This window comes from Dendrobates tinctorius, unplaced genomic scaffold (genome assembly GCF_039654945.1).
Source record: "Dendrobates tinctorius isolate UK_male_01 unplaced genomic scaffold, ASM3965494v1 ptg000250l, whole genome shotgun sequence".
Lineage (NCBI taxonomy): Eukaryota > Metazoa > Chordata > Amphibia > Anura > Dendrobatidae > Dendrobates > Dendrobates tinctorius.
The window spans coordinates 25,702,110-25,728,344 of record NW_027361917.1 but is presented as its reverse complement, the minus strand read 5'-3'; the positions used below and the strand labels follow the sequence as shown (position 1 = coordinate 25,728,344).

At 45.9% G+C, this 26,235-nt stretch overlaps 1 protein-coding gene across 2 annotated transcripts in view; it reads right to left on the bottom strand.

The window, feature by feature from the left end:
• The window catches only part of DHX57 (DExH-box helicase 57), a 91,301-nt gene that overhangs the window by 54,948 nt on the left and 10,118 nt on the right, over window positions 1-26,235 (bottom strand). For both annotated transcript variants that reach the window (XM_073557553.1, XM_073557554.1), the window contains exons 7-11: window positions 26,054-26,175; window positions 25,766-25,961; window positions 17,312-17,436; window positions 16,296-16,429; window positions 10,732-10,786 (exon numbers count right to left, since the gene is read on the bottom strand). In XM_073557553.1, the coding sequence (XP_073413654.1) occupies window positions 10,732-10,786; window positions 16,296-16,429; window positions 17,312-17,436; window positions 25,766-25,961; window positions 26,054-26,175 (632 nt within the window). The remainder of the gene's footprint in view (window positions 1-10,731; window positions 10,787-16,295; window positions 16,430-17,311; window positions 17,437-25,765; window positions 25,962-26,053; window positions 26,176-26,235) is intronic.

The following is a 26,235-nucleotide window of genomic DNA, read 5'->3' as shown; positions in this document are numbered from 1 at the left end:
TCCAGATACAACTTTAAATTTTTTGGTGCACCACACAACCATCACCAAGATAGGGCGGGAACGATGCGGTGCTGTCATGGCTCTGGAAAATCAAATTACCGGTAAGTAATTATCATTTTTTCCCTTCCCCATGACAGCACCGCAGACATGAGAGGAAAGATAGAACAGACTCCTAGGGTGGGACAACAGCAGACACCACTTTTCCCCCAAAGGCTAGATTTGAGGGCCCTAGGTCTAGTCTATAGTGTCGGAAGAAAGTGGATGGTGAGGACCATACTGCTGCTTTACAGATCTGCTCAACCGAAGGATTTGCCCTTTCCGCCCAGGACGTGGCTATGGCTCTCGTAGAGTGAGCTGTTACACCCAGTGGGGGAGTCTGATCTAAAGAAGAATAAGCCAGTGCAATACCCATACGTAGCCATCGTGCAATTGTTGATTTTGAAGCTTTTTTACCCCTGTTAGGAGACAAAAAGGGCTGAAGACTGTCGCCATGATTTTGAGGCTTCTATATATTGAAGCAGGCAACGTCTGACATCTAAGCAATGGAAGGTTCTCTCTCCCTGGGATTTAGGGTTTGGACAAAACGAGGGCAAAATTATCTCCTGCTCCCTGTGAAATTTGGAATTTACCTTCGGATCAGCTGGATCAGTTTTTATGATCACCCTATCATCCAAAAAGGTGGTATATGGTGGATTTACAGATATTGCCTGCAGCTCGTAGACACGACGAGCTGAGGTTAGGGCCGCCAGGAGTACTGCTTTTAGCATCAGCGCCTTTATCGAGATGGAAGCAATAGGTTCAAATGGAGACGCTGTCAGTGCCCTTAATGCTAAATTTAGATCCCAGGGAGCTACCTTAGATGTTAGTTTTGTGGGCCTGGATGTAAAGGAGGCCCGATTGAATCTATAGATCCATGGGTGATCAGCCAGTTTTTGATCAAACAATGCACCCAGGGCTGAAACCTGCACTTTCAAGGTGCTTGTGGACAGTCCTTTTTCCAGTCCTTTCTGGAGGAACTCTAGGATCTCTTTTATTGGTATTTCTTGGGCTGTCCCAGACAATTGTCGGCCCGTGAACTGCAAAAAATTTTCCCAAATTTTTTGGTATTTGCGTGAAGTTACCTCCTTTCTGCTAGCGAGCAGGGTGGTTACTAACGGGACTAAGCACCCTTTTGCTAGAAGGAGTCCCTTCTCAAGTTCCACGCAGTGAGGTGCAGCCTTTGAACCCCGGGGTGTTCTACTGGGCCCTGGTATAGCAGATTTGGGGTATCTGGGAGGATCCATGGGTCCGAGACAGACATGCGTCTGAGACATGTGAACCATGCCCTTTTCGGCCAGAAGGGTGCAATCAAGTTTATTTGAGCTTTCTCTTGTCGGATCTTTTTCCAAGACTACTGGAATTAATGGAAACGGGGGGGAACGCATAGGCCAGATGAAACTTCCACCGGTGTAGTAGCGAATCCACCCCCTCTGGTTGCTCTCTTGGATTTAGGGAGTAGAACCTGTCCACTTTCCGATTTTCCCTGGTGGCAAACAGGTCTACTTCTGGTGTGCCCCAGGCAGCGCAGATTTCCCCAAATATTTTTTGACTTAGGGACCATTCTCCCTGGTGTAGTACATGACGGCTTAAATAATCGGCCAGATAATTGTATGCCCCCTTTAAATGTGTACCCGATAAGGACAGATTGTTTTCCGCCCATATGAATAATTCCCTGGCCTCTGCCATAAGGGTTGCCGACCTTGTACCCCCTTGTCTGTTTATGTATGCTATGACCGTGTTGTTGTCGGATAATATGGTGACATGTCTCCCTTGTACTTCTTGCTTTACCAGGGGAAGGGCTCGCCTTACAGCTGCCAGTTCTTTTAGATTTGAGGATGCATCCCTCATTCCGGGTTCCCACTGGCCCTGTAGGGTTCCTTTCTCTACGTGTGCCCCCCAACCACTCGGACTTGCGTCCGTGGTCAATACCACAGAGTTTTGAGAAGTCCAGGGCACTAATCTGGTTAAATTTTCGGTGCTCAGCCACCATTTTAGCGACTCCTGCACTTGAGGGGAGAGAATGATCTCCCGGTTTAGATTGGAAGGACCCTTCTCCTGCTCGGATAGGATCTGCCACTGTAGCTCTCTTGTATGGGCTTGTGCCCACCGGACCGCTGGGATTGTTGCTGTTAACGTGCCCAGGAGCGACATTGCCTCTCTTACTGATATGACTCGACCGGACTGTATCCGTTGTATTTTTTGTTGGATAGCCCCAATTTTTCTTTCTGGAAGAATGCACTGCTGTTTTAATGAGTCCAACTGAATTCCAAGGAATTCTTGTGACTGTACTGGAGCTAGTTTGGATTTTTTCAGATTGATCATCCAGCCCAACCTGGTTAATATTTCCAGGACCTTTGTAACTGCATTTTCGCAATTTTGCTTGTCGTTTGCTATGACCAGGAAATCGTCTAGATAGGGTACTAGCAGGATATTCTCCCTTCTTATAAAGGATGCTACTTCCCCGATGATTTTTGTAAATATACGAGGGGCTACTGATACCCCGAAGGGTAGGCACTGGTACTGTAGATGAGTGGGGACTTGAGCAATCTCTACCACCAGTCTTAGATATTGCTGGTGTTCCCCCCATATTGGGACATGGTAATAGGAGTCGGTAAGATCTATTACTGCCATGTAGCAACTCGGGTCTAGTAGCTTTACTGCTGACCCCAAGGTCTCCATTTTGAATTTCTCTGTTCTGATGTATTGGTTCAGGGCTTTGAGATTAAGAACTATATTCAGTGACCCATCTGGTTTTGGTGTGAGGAACAGAGTGCTGTAATACCCTTTCCCTTCTTGATGAGACGAGACTTTTATTAGTACCTCTTTTTGAATGAGAAGCTGGATCTCCTTTTCTAGCGTAGCCTGATTCTTTTTGGCTACCCGGGTCACTTTTAGTCTTTGGGGTGGAAGGCTTAGAAAACATAGTCGTAGGCCTCCAGCTAACAGGTCGGTTACCCACTTTGAGGTGGGCAATGCTACCCACTGTTGGACAAAGAACCGAAGCCTTCCCCCGACCGCCCTGGCGTCATTGCTTAGTATCGGGTCTCTGGGTGGTTTTACCAAAGAGGAATCCCTTCTCTCTTCCCCTCCAGGGTCTGCCCCGCGTGGTTCTATCGTCTGGCCGCCCTCGGCTCCCTCTGTTCCATGAAAGGACGAGCGAGCTTCAGTCCACCGGCGCCTAGGGAAGGGGGGTGGAAACCGTTTTTTCTTATCTGACGCCTTTTCTAAAATTTCGTCCAATGCTTTCCCAAACAAGTACTGACTCTCACTAGGGAAGGCACAGAGTTTAACTTTTGACTGGAAGTCTGCTGACCAGTTTTTTAACCAAAGTGCTCTGCGGCCTGAATTTGAAAGGGCGCATGCACGGGCGGCACCACGGACGGAATCTACTGCGGCGTCCGCCAGGAATTCTGCTGCCTTCTGTAGGGAAGGTATTACCTCCAGCAATGTCTCCCTTGGGCATTTATTCTTAATTTGGTCACTTAATTCGTCTAACCACTTGACCATAGCACGTGCTGTACAAGTGGCGGCCACCCCCGGTTTAAATGACCAAGCCGATGCTTCCCAAGCAGATTTTAGAAATGCATCAGCTTTCTTGTCAAGGGGATCTTTCAAGGCGCCCATGTCCTCAAATGGTAATGCTATTCCTCTGAATGTACTAGCAATGGCGGCATCTAGTCTGGGAGCTTTTTCCCATTTATCGCATACCTCCTCATCAAACGGGTATTTATGTTTGAGCGCCTGCGGTATGGAAATTTTTTGTTGGGTTTCTTCCATTCTCTCTTGATTAAATTTAACAAGCTATCATGGAAAGGAAAAACCCTTCGTTTTCTCCCCTCAAGGTTGCTAAACATAGCATCTTGAATTGATTTTGGCTCTTTTGGTGTCTCAAGTCCCATTGTGGACCTTACAAGCTTTAGTAACTTCCCAATGTCCTCAGATAGGAAATATGGACGACCCTTTTCCTCGTCCGAGGAGTCCAGGTCCGAGTCTGAGGCCCCTATCTCCCCTTGCTCTTCCTCAGACTCTATATCAGTAGTTATCTCTGTGGGAGGGAGAGGAGGAGGTGGGGCCGGGGTTGGGGCAGGTGTTATATCGGAGCTAGGTGTCTGCTCTCTTAATTCATCTTTTACTTGATCCCGGATCATAGCTTTAATGCTTTGGAGCAGGGATGGTGACTCTTCGGCCACTGTCTTTTTAATGCATGAGCGACAGAGTTTTAGCTAGGGCCTTTTTGCATAATGCACATTCCTTGTTCTTTTGTTTGGATGTGGCCTTTCCCTACAGAAGACATATATAGGGCAATTGTTAATATATTGTGCTGCCTTACAAAGGCACTCACCCGGCCCTTTTCCTGGGTACCTCAGTAGCCGGTGGCCCTTCCTCCTGCGCGTTCCTCTCGACCTTAGGATCCATTTGCCTTCTGCTGCTGGTCTGACCCAGGTGTTGTTGAGCAACGACAACCATGCATCCCTGAAGAGAAGCCAGCCTCCCAACCTGGAGATATTCCCGGGTGGGGGTAACCCGTCACGTTGAGGAGAACCTGTTGGTGCAGAACCCAGAGCTTGGTAGAACGACCCTTTGGCCACTGGTGGAATGCAGGTTTGAAGGACGGCTTCTTCCTTTCCCCTTGGGCAGAGGAGCGGCCATGCTGAAAGGAAGTCCCTGAAGAAGAGAAGGGCCGAAAGGAACGAAAATGAAGCAACCTCTTCCTATTGAAAGGACGTGCTTTTCCCACTGGTAGCATCCAAAATTATCTGATTCAGTTTGGACCAGATAATCCTAGAGTCTTGAAAGGCAAGGTTAGTCAGACTTTTTTGAGGGTGGATCTGCATTCCATGCCTTCAACCAGAGGATGTGGCGTATAGCAATGATGTTGCTGTCTGCCCTGGCGAAACAATTGGCCGCATTCAAATAGGCGGTCAGAAGATATTTGCAGGCATGGGCAATCTGGTCTGTCAAATCTGCCATCTCATCCGCAGAAGCTGCCGCTAGGATGCCCCGGCGAAGCATTCTTGCCCAGGCAGACATGGACTTTGCCACCCAGGCAGAGGCAAAGATGGGACAGAGCCGGTTCAAGGGTATGTGCACATGTTGCAGATTTGCCTGCGGAATTTTCTGCACCTCTTGGCAAAAAACACAGGTAAAAATCCACACTGATTTGATGCGGATTTTCGTGCGTTTTTGTAAGCTAAATAAAGATCTATTATTTAACAAAAAAAGAATTGTGATGTAATTTCTTTGCCCAGCCTCTTATTTTGCATACTCCATTGAAGAACAAAGTTTACACACACAGATAGAAAAATTCTGCGTTAGGCCGTGGTCAGACATGCGAGAAACTCGCACGAGTCTCGCACCTCAATACCCAGCACTGCCGCCGGCACTGGGACCTGAGCGTTCAGTTGCATAGAAATACATGCAGCCGCACACTCTGGTCCCGAGAACTGGGTATTGAGGTGCGAGACTTGTGCGAAAAAAGATCCGCAAAAAGAATTGACATGCTGTGAAAAAAAAATGCTGCAAATCTGCGTGGATTTTTCCGCAGCAAGTGCACAGTAATTCTTAAGTTCAAATTGAACAACATTGGCTGTGCACTACACTGCGGATTTGAAGGAATTCCGTGCGTCCAAAAACGATGCGGAAACGCATCTAAATCCGCAAGGTGTGCACACAGCCCAAAGGATGATTTAGCCAAAGACTAAATCTGCCTATCCATAGTGTCCTTACAAGACGCACTGTCTGGCAGAGACAAGACCGTCTTGGAAGACAGGTAAGAAACCTTAGTGGACTCTGCCCATCTAACAATGAGGTCAGGGCTAAAGGGATAAAGAATGTCTAGCTGTTTCCTTCCCGGGAAGCACTTTTCAGGATGTTCCCAGTGTTTATCCATAATAGCTTCAAATTCCCTGTGATTGGAAAAAGTCCAGGAGGGACGTTTTACCCGTTTGAAGGAAACGGAGTGCTCTTGACCAGGTGCCTCATTTTCATTTAAATTTGGAGTTTGGGTAATTGCCAAGATAAGGCTATCTACCATATCCTGCATTTTTGAGACCTGGTCTGAATCAGACTCAGGCTGGTTTCACATTTGCGTTTTTTAGCGCTGGAAAAAAACGCATATGTGCGCATGCGTTTTTTCCCCTATATTTAACATGGGTGCGCATACCTGCGCGCTTGTAAGAGCATGTATGCGATTTTCATTCCCTGTGTTTTTTTGGGGTGTGCGTTTGTATTTTCCAGACGCAGCATGTTGCATTTTTTGGCCCTGCAAAAAAGCGCATGCGCACATATGCGCACGTTTTGCGCTAAGAATGGCCATTATAGCCTATGGATGCGCATATGTGCGCACTGGCATGCTCATGTATGCGTTTTTTTGCATATGCGTTTTTTTTTTTTAACCATGGAATTTAGGGGTTTGGGTTAGAGTTAGGGTTAGTTAAGGGGGTTTAGGGTTAGGGTCAGGGTTAGGGTTAAGTATGGTTTGGTTAAGGGTTAGGGTCAGGGTTAGGGTCAGGATTAGGGTTAAGTATGGTTTGGTTAAGGGTTAGGGTCAGGGTTAGGGTTAGGGTTAAGTATGGTTTGGTTAAGGGTTAGGGTCAGGGTTAGGGTTAGGGTTAAGTATGGTTTTGTTAAGGGTTAGGGTCAGGGTTAGGGTCAGGATTAGGGTTAAGTATGGTTTGGTTAAGGGTTAGGGTCAGGGTTAGGGTCAGGGTTAGGGTTAGTAAAGTCATGGTTTGGGTTAGTGTGAGGGGCCACCTAATGTTGGAAAAAAACGCAAACGCGGTAAAAACGCACTAAAAACGCATACAAACGCATAAAAACGCTGCGTTTTTTTCATGCATGCTCATAAAAATGCTTGAAAAAAACGCAGCAGTTGTATGCTTTTGTATGCGTTTTTTCAATGCGTTTTTTTGCGGGAAAAACGCGCTGCAAAAAAAAGCAAGTGTGAAACTAGCCTCAGACTGGGAATCCGCATCCGACCCAAAAGCCGCCTCCAACGAGGGGGCATTGGGAGAGGGGGGCATCCTAGAGGATGCAGAGGGACCCAGAGAACTGGAGGAAGAACTGGAAAGAGCCCGCTTCCTTGCCTTTGCACCCGATTTGTCCCTGTGAAGGTTTGGTCACACAGATGTGGAAGACGCCCCAGGACTTGGACCAGGGACAGTGATACTTTTGTCAGGTCAGATACCGACTGTGATATGGCAACAGCCCACTCCGGAGGGAGGGGTGTGTTCTCATCCCAGGCGTTGGGTGTTCCTGTGGGGTAGACATGGTGGAAAGGGTGCAGGACTGGCAGAAAGGGGAAGGCTGGCCTGATGTTCAGGCGTAATGGATCACAGTTGTCTTAGAGGGGCAACGAGAAGCCTCTCTGGGTTGGGAATACGTTGAGCCTTGTGAATACTGCTGGGAAAGGCTATAGAAAGAGAGAGGGTAAATCCTACCAGATATCAGCGGTGACTGTATAGCTACCTGTGTCTACCTTTAGCAAGCGTGGAGAGGATATGATGATTAGTGCAGAGGCAATCCTATCTGCCGAGGCACAAGGTAAAAGCGAAGCATCGGCTGTGCCGAGTCCCAGCAATCACAATGCACAGCGGAGGGCGTGCCTGAAATGCTGGCCGGTGAGAGAAGTGAAAGTACCACTCCGATAGGCTGAAAAGCTGGGGGTGTGTACCGGCAGGTAGAGGAAGCTTCGTGATAGGATCAAAAGCGCGCCGAGAAGAGGCGCGCTCTGGAACGGGGGGGCGTGGCCAAGTCTGCAGCCCAGAAAAGTCTTTCTAATTGGCTAAAAAGGGCGCACAATTCAAACTCGCAGTAGAAAGTAGCCGGAGGAAGCTGGGAGGAGGTGTGACCATGAAAGAAAGGAGGGGGGAGTGTACCATTGAGTCAGAGACCGGCCAGGAAGATATGGCCACCGCTAAACAGGGATATACAAAATTATAACCGACCATCCCCCTAACAGTGATGCTTTGGCCGTCGCTATGCATGGCTTTTCAGAATTATAAACGCCCCTGCTGCTACCCAGAGTTATCGTGCTACAGAGATGGAATCATACATACCTCCGGTGAGTCCCGGTCCCTCTGCAGCGATGATGATCACATCAGGAGCACTCGGATGGGAGAGGGTCACTGGAATCCATGATCCTCCTTCCGCGCTGTCTCCAGACGGTCAGAAGACGGCATCAACCCCTTACAAGAAGGGGGGAGGCCACCGTTGGTGACCACTGTCTTCCTCCTAGCCCTCTCCAAGGAGAGGGGTGGGGTGGGGAAAAGGCAAAGGACTGGCCACCGGGAATCACCCTAAAACACCCGTAAAGGTGACAGGGGATTAGGTCCTGCCTTGCGGGCCTGAGAGTGGGCGATGTGGGTGACACCACACTGCTCTCTCAGTCGCATAAATGTGGGAAAACAGGGTAAGAAATTGCGCCCTGGTACCCTGAAGATGAACCTGAAATACAATGAAAAAAGATTATTAAAACACAACAGGTGGCCTGAAAAGGAAAAAACTTGGAACAGATCCAGGTCTGCCTCCTACAGTCACTAAGCTTAAACTGAGGTACTTGGTGCCTGCTGGTGGGTGTATACTGCTGGGGAGGAACCATTTTCCTTTTTGGCACAGTGTCAGCCTCCTAGCGACAACACCATACACCCCATGGTTACCTGTGTCCCCCAATAAATCGATAAAGCAGCCCAGGTAAGCTTTAATCTTGTCATCCAGAACCCAGTCCAAAAAGGAAGCATCTTACCATGTGTAGCTATCCACCTCTGGATGAAGTGATGGCAAAACGAGTTTCTGTCATAAATAGATGAGGAAGTATGGTGTATCCAGTGGTTCTGATTTATGTATAACTACTATGTATTTACAAATACTCTTCTTACTCTCCTAACCTTATAGATTTGAATCGGGACTTCTTTAGAAAATACTAGATAATGTTTGATTAGGCATTCATGCACTAGGCACTTTTTGGTATTGTACTCATGATATTTTAGGCTTGCCACTTTTATGGGGGCATTATATGTTATATTTTGATCATCAGGCCCTCCTTTGTTACTTATTGATCCACAATTTATTTTATAGTTTCATATATTTGGTATATACCACGCATTTGATTCTGATGTGGTGATAAAGACATCACCTCCTCCTTGTAGAAAAATATTCAGAAGTGAGAGTCCTCAGTGGTTGATACCTTTTAATGGCTAACTGAAAATATGGTAACACATTGCAAGCTTTCGAGACTACTCAAGTCTCTTCATCAGGCATAGACTAATACAAAATCTGAAGAATCACATATTTATGCACTACACAGCACAGATAAAATGCAATAGATAAGACAAGTGACGCGAAGCAGAACTATCATTGTGGGAGAGGGAGAAACATAAATATTGGACCAGTTCATAGATAAGGAGTGAAAGTTTTATTGTCCCGTGATTGTGACTAAATGTCCAACTGGGGGTCTGTATGTAGGGGGAGACCGGGCAAAAACGGAGAACAAGGATGAATTCTCATCGCCACACAATAAGAGAAAAAAGAATGGATCTACCTGTGGCAAAACATTTTTGTATGCCTGATCACAGCACCATACACATGAAATTACTGGTATTGAAAGGTAAATTCACATCTCAGAGAGACAGGAGAGTCTGGGAGTACAATCGCATGATGACCCTTGACACTCTCAATGCAGGAATGAATGTGTTGCATGATTTGTGTCTTTTTACATCAATTAAGGAATTTGCTACTAAGACCTCATGGGGGCATCACAACACATTACCAGACCGCAATCACAGGACAATAAAACTTTCACTCCTTATCTATGAACTGGTCCAATATTTATGCTTATCCCTCTCCCATAATGATAGTTCTGCTTCACGTCACTTGTCTTATCTATTGCATTTTTTCTGTGCTGTGTTGTGCATAAATATATGATTCTTCAGATTTTGTATTAGTCTATGCCTGATGAAGAGACCTGAGTAGTCTCGAAAGCTTGCAATGTGTTACCACCTGTTCAGTTAGCCATTAAAAGGTATCAACCACTGAGGACTCTCAATTCTGAATATTCTTCTATCTACTGGCTAACACGGTACAAAGATATACATCTTTCCTCCTCCTTGTAGGCACGTATATGATGCTTTTTAATACTGTTTAATCAGGTTTCTGATTAATAAAACTACATTGTTTATACTTCAAGAATATTGTATGTGGTCCTTCTCTTGTATGTTTATTAGGCATATATGGTGCGAGTAGCAAAGTACAAAAAGGCAGGGGCTTATGAAAAGTAATTTCATTTTCATTTCTTGAAGGCTGCAACATAGCTTCACATTAGCTTCTGCTAAGTCTAGGAACAATGTAATAAGACTTAATCTTGTGATCCAGGGCCCAGTCTAAAAACAAAGCACCTTAACAGGTGTAGCTGTAACAGTGTCAAATACTCATTCTCTATGGGACTGCTAGAGAGTTGAGCGCAGTATTCTACCATCTTCGGCAGTACCATAAAGAATTAATACAGCGGCAATCCAGCTGCTCCATACCCAGCGCGCTCAGGCACTACATACACTGCTTGTCCATTCAGATGCCGCATTATGATGAATGCTAAGGGTCTTAGCTGTTGGACCCCATCATTCAAGATGTTGTCACCTCTCTGGTGGATTGGTGACATTTCCTTTTACCCAGAATATCCCTTTAAGTTTCATACTTCACCTTGTTTTGGCAATGGCATCTTCCAGGAAATATTGGTCCACCGGAAAAGTACGACCTGGAACATAAAAGTCAGTCACTTTACATACAGTTCTTACACTCAGTTTAGTAAATTTACACATACAGTAATTTGATTTCAACAGTACCAAACCAATAAATACCAAACCCTATAGAGGCCAGCGGAGTGATACACGGGTACTGAAATAGTATGATATGTAAAACATACAGTACCACCTTCACATGATCGTCAACCAGTATCTTTTTCCCATGAGACAATAGAATGTTAACTTTTTTTTTTTTCCAGCTGGTGCAGTTGTGATAAGATTTTATATTATTTTAAAGGTTGTTTTTCTGCATATTTCATTATTATTGATTGCATTGTGTATCATTTTTTCATGGTTAGATAGTGGTGTTTCTAAGTCTCTTATGCCTCAAAGCAACTAGGGTAACTAAAGTGGTGGTGGGGGGGGGTGCGAGCAGAGGGGTCGGTCATCATGAGCCCACTTTCAGTTAACAGCGGCAGTCGCTTCCGTCTATCAGTGTGCATAGCATGGAGGTACAGCCAATGTCTGCGCTCAACAAGGAGCTAAGGTCTCCCTGCCACACCACTCTCCGTTCTGTAGGCGACCGGTTGATTTAGGGCTACAGAATGGAAGAAGGACGCATGACGTCAGTTCCAGCACAGGAAGAGCGATGACATCTCGGCGTCGCTCCACCCACACTGGGATGCTGACTGTGCCCGTGTATTCTCCAGGATCCAGGGCTTAGGAGAGTGTATACTTTGTACGATGGATTTTTATACATATAAATTCATGGGGGTTTTTTGTATTTTTTTTATTTTTGGGAGCAATACAACTTTTTGTGGGAGAACTTCATGGGAATTATTAATATAGGTGTTTGTGGGGAGGGGACTCGGGGAGACATTACTGTGAGTGTGTAACAAATTAGTATTTGTGTTGGGGACACACGGGACAATATTAAGTGAAGGGAATCGTGGCCAGTATAATTGTGTTTGGAGGAATCAGGGGGCATTACTATAAATATGGGGAGGCTCAGAGGAGATTATTACTATATGTGGGGAACTCAACTCATTATTACTTTTGTTGAGGCACTCGGGGCTTTACTAATTGTTAAGGGGAAACTCAGAACATTATTACTTTTTAAGAGCTCATTGATTATTGCTCCTAAGAGGCATTATTACATTATAGGGACACTCAGGGTATTGTAACTGGAAGAAGGGGCACGCAGGAGGCATTAGTGATTTCAGGAGCGGGAAAACCTGGGCATTATTATTTGTTAGAGCACTCACAGGGGGCATTCACCATCTAGAGCAGGGGTAGGCAATTAAATTTCCTGAGGGGCCACAAGAGAAACCGTGACTGTTGTGGAGAGTCGATCCAATAAGCCAAAACTAATTCTACTCAATATTAATATCAATATATTATCATATTATTGATATATTATTAATTGTATCACTTATTATTGAGCACAAGTATGCTGACATCCCCCTATATATCATTTGACCCAAAGTACAGCCCCTTCTGTATATCGTATGAGCCCCCCATAGCAGCCCCATATATACTGTAAGAGCCCCACACCAGCCTCCCCCATATGCAGCATGAGCTCTAACCAGCTTCCCCCATATGAAGCAAGAGCCCCACACAGGCTCCCCATACACAGAATGAGGCCCCGTTAGCCTCCCAATATACTGCATGAGGTCCCCATAGCCTCCCCACCTGCAGCATGACACCCACATAGCTTCCCCATGAGCAGCAGCATGACACCCCCAATGCCTCCCCTTATGCAGCATGTCGCCCCCATATGCAGCACCCTGTGCAGCATGTCGCCCCCATATGCAACACCCTGTGCAGCAGCATGTCGCCCCCATATGCAGCACCCTGTGCAGCAGCATGTCGCCCCCATATGCAGCACCCTGTGCAGCATGTCGCCCCCATATGCAGCACCCTGTGCAGCATGTCGCCCCCATATGCAGCACCCTGTGCAGCATGTCGCCCCCATATGCAGCACCCTGTGCAGCATGTCGCCCCCATATGCAGCACCCTGTGCAGCATGTCGCCCCCATATGCAGCACCCTGTGCAGCATGTCGCCCCCATATGCAGCACCCTGTGCAGCATGTCGCCCCCATATGCAGCACCCTGTGCAGCATGTCGCCCCCATATGCAGCACCCTGTGCAGCATGTCGCCCCCATATGCAGCACCCTGTGCAGCATGTCGCCCCCATATGCAGCACCCTGTGCAGCATGTCGCCCCCATATGCAGCACCCTGTGCAGCATGTCGCCCCCATATGCAGCACCCTGTGCAGCATGTCGCCCCCATATGCAGCACCCTGTGCAGCATGTCGCCCCCATATGCAGCACCCTGTGCAGCATGTCGCCCCCATATGCAGCACCCTGTGCAGCATGTCGCCCCCATATGCAGCACCCTGTGCAGCATGTCGCCCCCATATGCAGTACCCTGTGCAGCATGTCATCCCCATATGCAGCACCATGTGCAGAATGTCCCCCCATATGCAGCACCATGTCATCCCCATATGCAGCACCATGTGCACCATGTCACCCCCAAATGCAGCACCATGTGCAGCATGTCACCCCCATATGCAGCTCCATGTGCAGAATGTCACCCTCATATGCAGAACCATGTCATCCTCATATGCAGCACCCTGTGCAGCATGTCGCCCCCATATGCAGCACCCTGTGCAGCATGTCGCCCCCATATGCAGCAGCCTGTGCAGCATGTCGCCCCCATATGCAGCACCCTGTGCAGCATGTCGCCCCCATATGCAGCACCCTGTGCAGCATGTCGCCCCCATATGCAGCACCCTGTGCAGCATGTCGCCCCCATATGCAGCACCCTGTGCAGCATGTCGCCCCCATATGCAGCACCCTGTGCAGCATGTCGCCCCCATATGCAGCACCCTGTGCAGCACCCTGTGCAGCATGTCATCCCCATATGCAGCACCCTGTGCAGCATGTCATCCCCATATGCAGCACCATGTGCAGCATGTCATCCCCATATGCAGCACCATGTGCAGCATGTCCCCCCATATGCAGCACCATGTCATCCCCATATGCAGCACCATGTCACCCCCAAATGCAGCACCATGTGCAGCATGTCACCCCCATATGCAGCTCCATGTGCAGAATGTCACCCTCATATGCAGCATGTCCCCCATATGCAGCACCATGTCATCCTCATATGCAGCACCATGTGCAGCATGTCATCCCCATATGCAGCACCATGTGCAGCATGTCACCCCCATATGCAGCACCGTGTGCAGCATGTCCCCCCATATGCAGCACCATGTCATCCCCATATGCAGCACCATGTGCAGCATGTCAACCCCATATGCAGCACCATGTGCAGCATGTCACCCCCATATGCAGCACCGTGTGCAGCATGTCCCCCCATATGCAGCACCATGTCATCCCCATATGCAGCACCATGTGCAGCATGTCAACCCCATATGCAGCACCGTGTGCAGCATGTCCCCCCATATGCAGCACCATGTGCAGCATGTCATCCCCATATGCAGCACCATGTGCAGCATGTCACCCCCATATGCAGCACCGTGTGCAGCATGTCCCCCCATATGCAGCACCATGTCATCCCCATATGCAGCACCATGTGCAGCATGTCATCCCCATATGCAGCACCATGTGCAGCATGTCCCCCCATATGCAGCACCATGTCATCCCCATATGCAGCACCATGTGCAGCATGTCAACCCCATATGCAGCACCGTGTGCAGCATGTCCCCCCATATGCAGCACCATGTCATCCTCATATACAGCACCATGTGCAGCATGTCATCCCCATATGCAGCACCATGTGCAGCATGTCAACCTCATATGCAGCATGTCATCCTCATATGCAGCACCATGTGCAGCATGTCATCCTCATATGCAGCACCATGTGCAGCCTGTCATCCTCATATGCAGCACCATGTGCAGCCTGTCATCCCCATATGCAGCATGTCATCCCCATATGCAGCACCATGTGCAGCATGTCACCCCATACATCCCATACACGATGAAAAAAAAAAAAAAAAAAAAAAAAGAAGAACACTACCATACTCACCATGGTCCCGTTCCCTGGCGCTCTGCTCTTCTCTCTGCCTCTGGTGTGCTGACTCGCCGCAGTACACAGCTGACGCAATGAAATGACGTCATCGCGTCAGCTGTTTCACACGCTGATTGGTTGAGGAAGTGGCCGAAGGCCCCTCTTCCACAAATGCAGTCAGCGCCAATGGAGACATCGAGCAGGCTGGCACAGTGCGGACCGTGGGCATCTGGCTTCCAGCCCAACGGCTATCTCGGTCCGGACTGAGACAGCCAGGGGGCCGCACTTTGCCCAGGTCTGATCTAAAGGGTACTAAGGGGGTGTTCTACTATGTAAAGGCCATAGTGATGGGCACTTTTATTATGCAGGGCACTAAGGATTACTGTTACTGTGTACAACAATAAGGACAAATATGGCAGCAGCTGGGTCAACGTTGGGGTGACAGTAGGGTATGAACTTTGTGCAAGCTGGAAATCACAGAGCATAGTGCTGGAAATGTGGGAACCCTTTAAATCCCAAAGGATCTCCTTTTGTGACCCAAATCTGTTTTTAATATCAAAACTCATTAATTTGAAGTCTATTGTCTGGAACAATCTGCCCTAAATATGGCAAATAGGTAAATCACATGCATTGTAAGATTTTTCACCCGTTTGTAGATCTCTAGGACCTACTATTCTCTAAATTTTTGCACGAATAATGGCTGTAAAAACAACTTAACTAAAATCTCATTGGAATCACACTAGAGGCTTAACATTTCTGTGCATAATTTGGATATGATGACTTCATCTCCGTAGTTTTATTTTTACAACAGTTAAACAAAAATAGACCTGAGCCAGATGATTCTACTAGTACACAATAAAGATTTGTTCTCTTATTTTTATGATCACATGCACTATGGCTCATTTATACTTGTAAATTATGACTAGACTGGCATTAGAATGATTTTTTCCATTTTTTTTTTTTTTTAAATCAGATACATTTTTATTTAACCAAATTCAGGTACAAAACAATAGAAAAAAAATCGCAATGAAAACATTAACAATGGTCATTAGTTTCAGAAATTCCCTCCCTCCCTTCCCCTCTCCCCATTACATACAAGAGCAGCAAATAATGCATGGTGTAACCTAAGTTCAGGGTCATCTTCTCTCCACCCATGGTGTCCACAGTGTCTCAAATGTTCTTATGCTTTTTCTCTTAACGTAAATATCTTTTTCCATATTCACAATATAGTCAGACTGTCTGAAAAAATGCCCTCAATGTCGGCGGATCTTCATTTATCCAGTATCTGGCGATCAGTTTTCGTGCAATATATAATAATCTAGCTATAGCCACTTTATATTTATTATGTACCTGGACCTCCTCCACATATCCCAGTATACACACCACAGGATCCCTCTCAATCCTACAACCATACGCGCCTCCTATGACATTAAGCACCGCCGTCCAATATGGGTTCAGATTTGGAAGAATGATTTTTTTCCTTACCAGGTATATGTATAACTGGGCATCCAGCGAAGTACTGTGAAAAGAGCTCTGCATTCACTGTGGCGCTCATGAGCAAAACTTTTAGGTCTGGTCTCTTGATCATGACATCTTTCAAAACCAGAAGCAGAAAGTCACTGGATAAAAGAAAATGAAAAGATAGATAAGGTCACTGCTTCATAAGGGGGAAAAAAAGGCAAAATGTAAAGCTCCTTAAAAGGGAACCTGTCACTAGTTTTGAGGCATAGCAGTTAAAAATATCACCTTGTTCAGTGTCTGCGCTGAATTCCCCAAATCCTTATATGACCCCGACTCCCCCTGTATAACCCTGAAAAATCTTTTTAATTTCTCCCGCACTGTCGGTCTGGTGAGCGTGGCTTCAGGCCTCTCTAACCTTCCTCCTGGCTGCTGCTCACCATCCTCCACCTTTAATTGATGTGGATGACGCCTCCTGCGTCCTGGACATTTCCATGTGACATCCCGAGTCTAACGCAATATTGCCCAACTGTAGGCACAGCCAAAAAGCAGTAGTGCACATGCGCCGCACACGTATTTCCGGCTCATTTACTGGAACTACTTCCATGTACCGAAAAGATGCTTGATGGCGCATGCGCATTTCTGTTTTTCGACTTTGCCCACAGTTGGGTAAGTATACTGCGCAGGTGTGATATTTCACAGCGATGTGGGACAACGCAGGAGGTGTCATCCACGTCCAGCAGTCAAGGATAGCAAGCAGCAGCCGGGGGGGGGGGGGGGGGGAATGGAGAGGTCCGAAGCAACACCCATTGGACCGGACCAAGAAGATTACCATACAGTGCGGGAGAAATTAAAAAGGTTTTTTGGGGGGTATACAGGGTGAGTCAGGGGTTTATATAAGGATCTAGGAAATGCAGCTCAGACACTGAACAAGGTAATATTTTTAGCTGCGATGTGACAAAACTGGTGACAGGTTCACTTTAATAATGACAAAGGGAAAGAGATCATTTATCCCCGCTGCAGTGACTAGTCTGTAACCCTACCTTTCTTCTGTCCTCTCATGTACTTCATCCACAATCACATGAGTGACACCATGCAAAGCAATGTCACCTTCAAGCCGCCTCAACAGGACTCCAGCTGTGCAATACAGAAGTCTGGTGGCAGGAGACTGCAAACAGAAGGAAAAAGGGAATTAGACCTACAGGTCATTCGATTCCAGATGTCCCTAAGGACAGCACACCACGAGATAATCCTTCCTTGCCCTATGACGGGTCAGGATCACAGAGAAGTTAAAAGGCCCCTTCCACCTACACCCTCCAGTGTTTTTCAAAGTACTATGGAAGGATGGATGAAAATTGTTTATACGAGCCACTAGAAACTTATATGTAAGATAAACACTTTCATGGACCCAGTTTGAGCCATGGCAACTTCATGAATGAACGATCTGCGAGAAGATCGATCTAATGCAAGCCTAAAGATAAAGGAGGAAAAATAAGGGTGCTGTCCTGAAGGACTTCTGGAATCCAAATCACCGGTAGGTCCAATTCCCTTTTTCCAGTTTGTCCCTCCGGACAGCACCAAAGGAGTAACACCAGAGAAATAGCCCCAGGGTGTGTACAGAAGCTATAAAAGGACCGAAGTCCTAGGCAAGAATCAGGCTAGATATGGAAATGATCTGTAAGATCAGAAGAAAATATAGACAATTATAGAAATCCGCAAAGATAAGTCACCGTAGTGTGTGTCAGATATAGGTCTATAATGCCAAATTTTTGGTATAAATGTGGTAAACAAATTATACAGTAGACAGGGAGAGAGAGTGTGAGGACACTCCACTGTTGTATCCCAACACCAATAATGAACCGCAGTGATTGTTAGATTATACTTATAAACAAAGCAGCCACAGACTAGACCTAAGGCCAGGTTCACATTGCGTTAACAAAGCCCGTTCAACACATAGCGTTGACGGGCTGCGTTAACGCTATAGCATAACGCGATATGCGTTATGCTATACCGCTAGCGCTGATGATTCATCGCTGCTTTGCGATGCGACACATAATGGGGGTCAATGGCTGCGTTAACGGACTGCGTTACACCGCGTTATACCGTTAAACGGACTGCCATAACGCAGTGTGACCCCAGCCTTAAACCCCACTTATTGCACAGAAAAGGGTATGGTGATAGCCACAGGCACAACCACCATAAGACTTGTTGCAGACCAATAATCTTGCATGTGCTTAATAGAACAGGACTGTACTTTCAAGACTCCCCCTGGGCTCAGACTTCACCTTGGTTAGGCTGGTTTCACACTTGCGTTTTTTTGTGCTGTATTTTAGCGCTAAAAAACGCATGCGGTTTTTTCCCCCTATATTTTGCATGGGATGCGCTTATGTGCGCATACGTATGCGTTTTTACGCGCATGCGTTTTTTGTGGTGTGCGCTCGGGCGCACAAAATGCATCATGTTGCATTTTTTGGGCGTCCGACTTGCCTAAAAAAAAACGCATGCGCGCGCAATGCGGTTTTTTTTACAGCAAGACACCCATTATAAGTCTATGGGTGCGCATATGTGCGCATTGGCATGCTCATGTATGCGTTTTTTGGTTGACCATTAGTTAGACAATGGAAATTAGGGGTTTGGGTTAGAGTTAGGGTTAGTTAAGGGGGTTTAGGGTTAGGGTTTGGGTTAGTATGGTTTGGTTAAGGGTTAGGGTTAGTTAGGGTTTAGAGTTAGGGTTTGGGTTAGTAGGGTTTGGTTAAGGGTTAGGGTATGGTTTGGTTAAGGGTTAGGGTTAGTAAAGTCATGGTTTGGGTTAGTGTGAGGGGCCAACTAATGTTGGAAAAAAACGCAAACGCGGTAAAAACGCACTAAAAACGCATACAAACGCTGCGTTTTTTTCATGCATGCTCATAAAAATGCTTGAAAAAAAAACCCGCAGCATTTGTATGTGTTTTTTCCATGCGTTTTTTTGCGGGAAAAACGTGCTGCAAAACAAAGCAAGTGTGAAAGTAGCCTTACAGACCATCTTACCATACCACATTGGGTCCTGCAGGACAGAGGACCTGTGTTGCCAAAAAGATCAAACCTATCCCTTATTATAATCATAAATGGGCAGAGCACTGGGATGATTATACGTTACACACCCTGGAGCACAGAGACTATTTTGATTCCTTAAATCTCTAGGCCTCAAGCAAGGGGCTGAATGCTAAGGAAATATATAGTCTTGGCCGGTACATCCCCTGCAATTACCAATGTTGGGAACATCATCAGAGCACCTGATAAGGAAGCATGGATCATCACTCATGGAGTTTGGACTCTGAAATTGATGAAAGTGGCCTAAATAAATGTCCCTACCATCGGTTTTGTTTTATGAAAAAAATCAAACCGATTTGTTATATCTGCATCTGGCTCCAAACACAGGACCTTGGTAACACTCAGTGCTGGTAGGAAGAACCCTTTCCCACAACATATGGACTCCATTTGATACCGCCTCTATACAAGTGCTCTGCCACCTGAAGCTGTACTGTTGATTCAAACAAAAATACAAAGTGCCTTCTTTGATGAATATAATTTTACAGGTTATGGGAGTAGAATCTGTTGACAGGATGATGATCAAAGAAACTAATCAGATTGCCATATATGGAGGAGTCGGGAAGGATCTCCCCACCCCACCATGAGAAATTTAGCATCTACCCCATGGAAATTTTTCCGGAACAGTATTTTTTTTGTTATAGGATGAACTCGATAGACATATGTCTCTCTTCAACCATAACTATTAAAGAGCGACCTGACTTTAGCCATTAAGGGCCAAATCTGAAAACTTGACTATACAGTAGCTGAATTGAGACTCCTGTTCTGAAACCGAATAAATAATAGGCCAATCCAAGCATGTCTGCTCCTTTGGCTAAACCAAGTTCCAGAAAATTAGGCAAAGGAAGCTGCATCTGGGTACAGACACAAGGACTCTAACCAAAGTTGAGGCTAGAGACACAAAGTGCAAAGTGTGAGTTCGATGAAAGCACGAGGCATGAAGTCAGAGGCCCACCCTCATAGGCATGAGGCCAAAGGACCGAAGCTAGAGGCAAGCGGCACCAAGCCAGAGGCCCCAAAGCAAGAGGCACAAAACACAAGTGCACTAAGCACAAAGGTACAGAGGTGCCATGAGGGGCACGAGGCACAGAGGTTCCATGAGAAACTACGAGGCACAGAGACATAGGCTAGAACAGTGCTTAAATGTGCGAGACACAAGACCAGACTCAGAATTACATTTAACAGTAATCCATCTGAATTCAGGATAAACCTTCACAACACAATTGTCAGACTATCCCCACCCAAAGAAGCCAATTAATGACGTGCAGCTGGAGGGCAGCGTACACAGAGATAATGTTCTGTATGAACTCCATGTGCACTCCTACAGACCTGGAGTAGTTAGATTGATACAGGTCTAGTGGAGAAGAGTGAAACCATCAGTGTTATTGAACCACAAAATGAGGATAAACATGCTCGGCATAAGACAAACTTTGAAGCCCAAACCTCAAACACATGAGGTCCTCGGTCCAGCTTTGGCATTAAGGTACCATTAGCCCAGAGGCATTGCCTTTCGAGACAATACTGTACTGCCTCCCCTTCACCTCCAAATATCTTTAGAAGAACCGGGAAGCAGGAGCTCCAGCTCTACTGGCAGGCTGAGGGACCTCTTGTTTAGCGAGGTGCCAGTCTCTAAAGCCGGCTGCAGGACGAAGGTTGATCTTGGGCAAGCCTAGATCGGTCCATCAGGGTCTTGTCTGCCATTATCTTGATAATATCAAGCCATCGGGTTGCTGGTCTTCAACTTAGTCTTCTTCCTTGAATTATTTCGACCAGGATGTCATTCTTCAGCGATTACTTTCTTTGTATGAGGTGTCCAAAGAAGGCAAATCGCAGCTTGGTGATCCTTGCTTCAAGTGACATGTCTGGCTTGATTTGTTCCAAAATTGATTTATTTGTTCTTCTTGCCATCCAAGGTATTGATAACTTTCTCCAGCACCACATTTCAAAGGAGTCAATTCTTCTGTCTTGTTTCTTTATCATCCAGGTTTTACATCCGTATGTTACCACAGAAAAGACCACACTATGTACGAGCTGTGTCTTCATCGCCAGTTAAATTTGTTTCTTGATTTGAAGGCCTTGTCTAGTGACTTAATTGTTCATTTATTAATAGCTATAGTCCTATTGATTTCTGGTGTGGTTGCTACATCTTGAGCGATCATTGATCCAAGTAGGTGCCTACTAAACCTGCCATATGATCAGCATACTTATAGATAGGTATAGAGACGTATGCATGCCTCAAAAATATAGCAGTGAACCAGCAAATAAAGCTAGCATTGAGAAATTGGGAAGCCTGGCGTGAAGTGGATCACCAAAAACACCACCCACAACAAATAAAACAGAAGATATTCAGATCTGAATCATAAAGGCAACCCCTGGCCTATTCAGTATTTACCAGATACTAAGAAATAGGTTTTGAAAAAGTTAACACACAGAGGTTCATTAGGTATGTTCAGGTGCCATTTTCAGATGTCCCCCCCAAGCCACCCAGCACTCCCAAGTCTTTTCCTTGATTCTTAATTTTGTGTTGTGCCTTGCTGTGCTTATGATGTTTTGGGTTTTCATAATTTTATGATGTAATAAAAAAAAGTGATTGATTCTTTTTGTACTATATGTGTTTACACTTTCTCAAGTACCCAATTGTCCTATAACTTTTAGTCAATGCAGTTGATTAAGATTTTTCTTTAAAGAACTTGAATTTTTCTATATTAAGCTTGCCAAATATAGTGGTGTAAAGATACAGGTTAGTGATACAATATGAAGCCCGGACGAAACAAAGTTGATATCCCAGTGATGGAAGGAGGAGGCCTCACGTGAACAAGGCATAAACTTTGCCCCTGAAGGAACTAAACGCCAATCCCGACTCCAGACCTAACTGCAAAAGGTGAGAAACACCAGCAAATAGAAGGAAAATAGGGCAATGTTGCAGATGTCGCACCAACTAAAATAGTTTTTCCAAGTGTGATGGTAGATGCGCTACGAGAAGGGCTCTCTCTATCGCAACTTTAACAGTAACACCATTAAATTGAGCGACCGTGAATTCTGATGGAAGAGTGGACCCTGGGAAAGAAGATGTGGATGGTCCAGGAGAGCCCAAGGGGCATCTTAACAGGAGGTGGTCACGTCTGCATCCTAGGATCTTTAAGGCCAGTCCGGTAGATTGACATCTGGAGTGCCCCACCAAATACAGATCTGACTGAAGACTTCCGGATGAAGCGACCACTCTACTGCGGATAGCCCCTTGTGGCTTAAAAAATCCAAAGTTCAATTATCCAGTCTGGGTAGGTGGATTCCTGAGATCAATGGCACTCTGTTTTCCGACCAATCCAAGATCTTTGCAACCTCTGCCATGGCTATCGAGTACAATCCTGATGGTTGATATATGCCACCACAGTAACCTATAAATCGCATATGTAAATCTGCTCCCTGGCCTATTGTTTGTATCACAATAAAATTTACTCTTTATGCAAGTCATTCCACTTGAGTGTGCAGTGAATATTAATCCCACCACAGTAGCATTGTCAGACGAATGCCAAATGGGTAGACCTAAAAGCAGGGGCTGCCATTGAAAAAGTTACTAGTGGATGGCTCTGAGCAACTGTAAGTTGATTGGCAGAAGGCTCTTCAGTCTCTATGAACCCTGAATGGAGAACTGAATAAAGACTGCTCCCCATCGGAGGAGACAGAAATCTGTTGTCAGAATCTGCCAATGAATAGAGTAGACGGAGCTACCCTATTAGAACAGGGCAATGTTAACCATCATCCAAGAGATTGACGGACGTGGAATGGTAGGTGGACAGGCTCATCCAGAGAGTGGACTAACCTGTCCCAACAAGACAGAAGGGCATTCTACAGGAGTCTGAAATGAAACGGAGCAAAAGCAACTACCTCGAAAGCCGCCACCATCTTTTCTTGGATGCTCATGTAGAGACAGAGGGGACTCTTCACTGGTCACCTCAAGGCCCAGATGACCGATTTTGCCCTGTTGAGAATCTACCTGAAGCAAGACAAGGTGCCCAACACAATATGTAGACTCTCCAAATTCTCCGAGTAGGGCCGGGATCACACATGCGAGAAACTCGGACGAGTCTCGCAGCACTTGGATTGGAGCGTGCGGCTGCATAGCAATACATGCAGCCGCACGCTCCGCTTCTGAGTGACGGCGGCAGTGCCAGGTATTAACATGCGAGACTCGTCAGAGTTTCTCACGTGTGATCCCGGCCTACGAAGGAGCCTTGATGAGAACATTGTCTGATTAACAAATCCCTCTGGTATGGCTGGATGATGAAGGGAAGAGCCCCAAATTGAAAACGATCCTTGTTGATTGCAAAGCGGAAAAATCTTTGGTGTGCCAGGAAGATAGGAATGTGAAGGTAAGCATCCTAAATGTCCACTGAAGGCAAAAAAAACAGGGATTTTATTGAGGTGAAGGAGGGGAGACACTGAAATGGCACAGTTGGACCTTCTACTGTAGTTTAATAGCCTTAGCTCAAGGTTGGGCCACACTGAACCTTTCCTCTTGGGTATGATGAACAGATTAAAGTAGAAACCCTTGTACCTTTACATAGGCGGGACCGGTTTAATAACTCCTGCCCAACAAAGACGATACGGCAGAAACTGGTTCTTTTGGCGATTATCATGTAGTGATGATATATGCGGTCGCCAAAATGGTGCATGCTTGAAAAATAGTCCCTTTTCCCTAGTCTTTCCTGGGGAGTCCAAACACTGTCCTAGAGGATGGGACCAACAATTAGTGGGAAATGACGAAAAGTATGGAACTGATAAGCTCAGTGTCTCCGAAATGGGCAGCTGAGCTGTAACTGTACTGAGGGAGTAACGTACTCCTGCCGCCAGTGAAATAAGGAATAATCTTGTCCAGAACAGGTGCGCACCTTAAAAAAGAAATGCCTGTAAGGGATCTTTTGGAAGAGAGATCATATTCCACGATATTGTTATCTGCCACAGTATGTGGCAGATAACAATATTGCTCGCTGCCCGAGCCACGCAGCTGCTACTACTAAAAAGTTTTCAGCCTGAGCGATTTGGTAGCCTATCTCCACCCAGCCACAGGTTTATTGCCCAGGCTTTATTACCCTCAAACTGAAGTGGCACCAAAAGTTTGGCATAGGGCACAGCCTGCAGCTTCAAACGCTGACTTGGCCATGGACTTAATACGTTCGACTGTAAGGTTTTTCAGTGCCGCTACCTTTGTAAGAGGGAGTTTGGTAGTTTTAGACAAACAAGACTCTATAGTGTCAACCACTGAAGGAGAGGACCAGGTCACCACCAGCTCTGCTGGCAAAGGATACAAAATCTCCATACATCTACGTCTGTAAAACAGTCCATCTGGATGTTCATATAGCTTATACATTACCAACATAAACTTTTCATGATTATAGAAAAATGTAGCCATACATTTAACCCTTCTAAAGAATCCTGTCTCGGTGGAAGGAGAGGGATCTGCTTCACTAACCTTTAGAGATAGCAAAGGAGTGGAGTTGAGGGATGGTAGCCAAGAAGTGCGTGGCCAAAGAGGGAAATCCTGGGTGCTTTCTTAGGACCCTCATGCTGCAACCGTTGAAAAACAACCACAGTAGTACCATCACATCTTCTACTTTGCGCACATGCACCACACTAAGGAGGGTAGGCAGTAATCAAAAGGCAAAGGACTATCCACCCCCAGTACCTGATTGCATCAAGGCATACGGTCCTGACATACTGAAGAGAAAGGATACAGGCTTAACAGTTCAGGCTGTACGCTTCGTTGCTCCGTGGGGTGAAACAGAGATGCATCAGTCCACTCTGTTATCCATCCTATGAAACCTTTGGGTCACAGCCTACATCTTCTCTACTGGGGAGGAGCCAACTTTTTTATTAAGATGTATGGTTAGTGTCAGCAGACTTCACCCATGGTTCCTGTGCTCCCCAATGAAGCAACCAAAAATACTGATCTCACGTCATCTAGTAGTTCACTCTAAGTAGATGTACAGAAAAATACCCCCAGATTTAAAAAAAAAAAAAAAAAAAACTAAAACACATATAAATGATTGACATTATGTATGGCATTTACCTAAACTTGCGAGCAACTTTACACAATCGTTGGCATTTATGGTAATCTAGATTTGCACTGTGGCAAGTATATGTTTACTGTATGTGCCAAGAAAGCTGCATCCACCGACCGTCGCTCAACCAATGAAGGTCAATTTGATCACCATTTTGGTGTTCAGGTTTCTATCTCTTTACTGCATGTAACAATTAAAACAATTTTTGTTGATTTTTTTTTTTAAATTGAATCCTATGATTCACAAACTCCACCAGTCACAGGCTTCTATTAAATATGGCATGCGTGTTTATCAGAAGCCAAAAATACAATGTACAAATAGCATAACCAAGACACTTGGCATAGCGCTGACCTTAACACTCTCCAGCCTAATCTGATAGCCCACAGAGAGGCCCACTCGCTCCGCTCTCTCTTGAGCAACACGTTCAGCTACAGAAATGGCAGATATCCTCCGCGGCTGTGTACACACGATGTTGGAAACCAGGTTGGCAGATCCTTGCAATGAAGCATCTAGTATAAACTGTGGAATCTGAGTGGTCTTACCGCATCTAGAAAGAAATAATAATCATAGTAATAATAAGCATTGAACTTTGGACTAAAAGACATGGTGGCTTCTTTAGGAACTCTATGCATGGCTTACCCAGTCATCCCACATACAACCAAAACCTGGTGCTTTGCCAGGCTCTTCAGTATGGAATCTTGTTGCTCCCATGCTGGCAGCTTCATCCTCTCTTGCAGCATAGATTGATAACTTTTTGTAGCCTGGTAACAAAATTCAAGTTTGTGACATTTCTTAATTGAAAATACAAACACCCTAAAAGT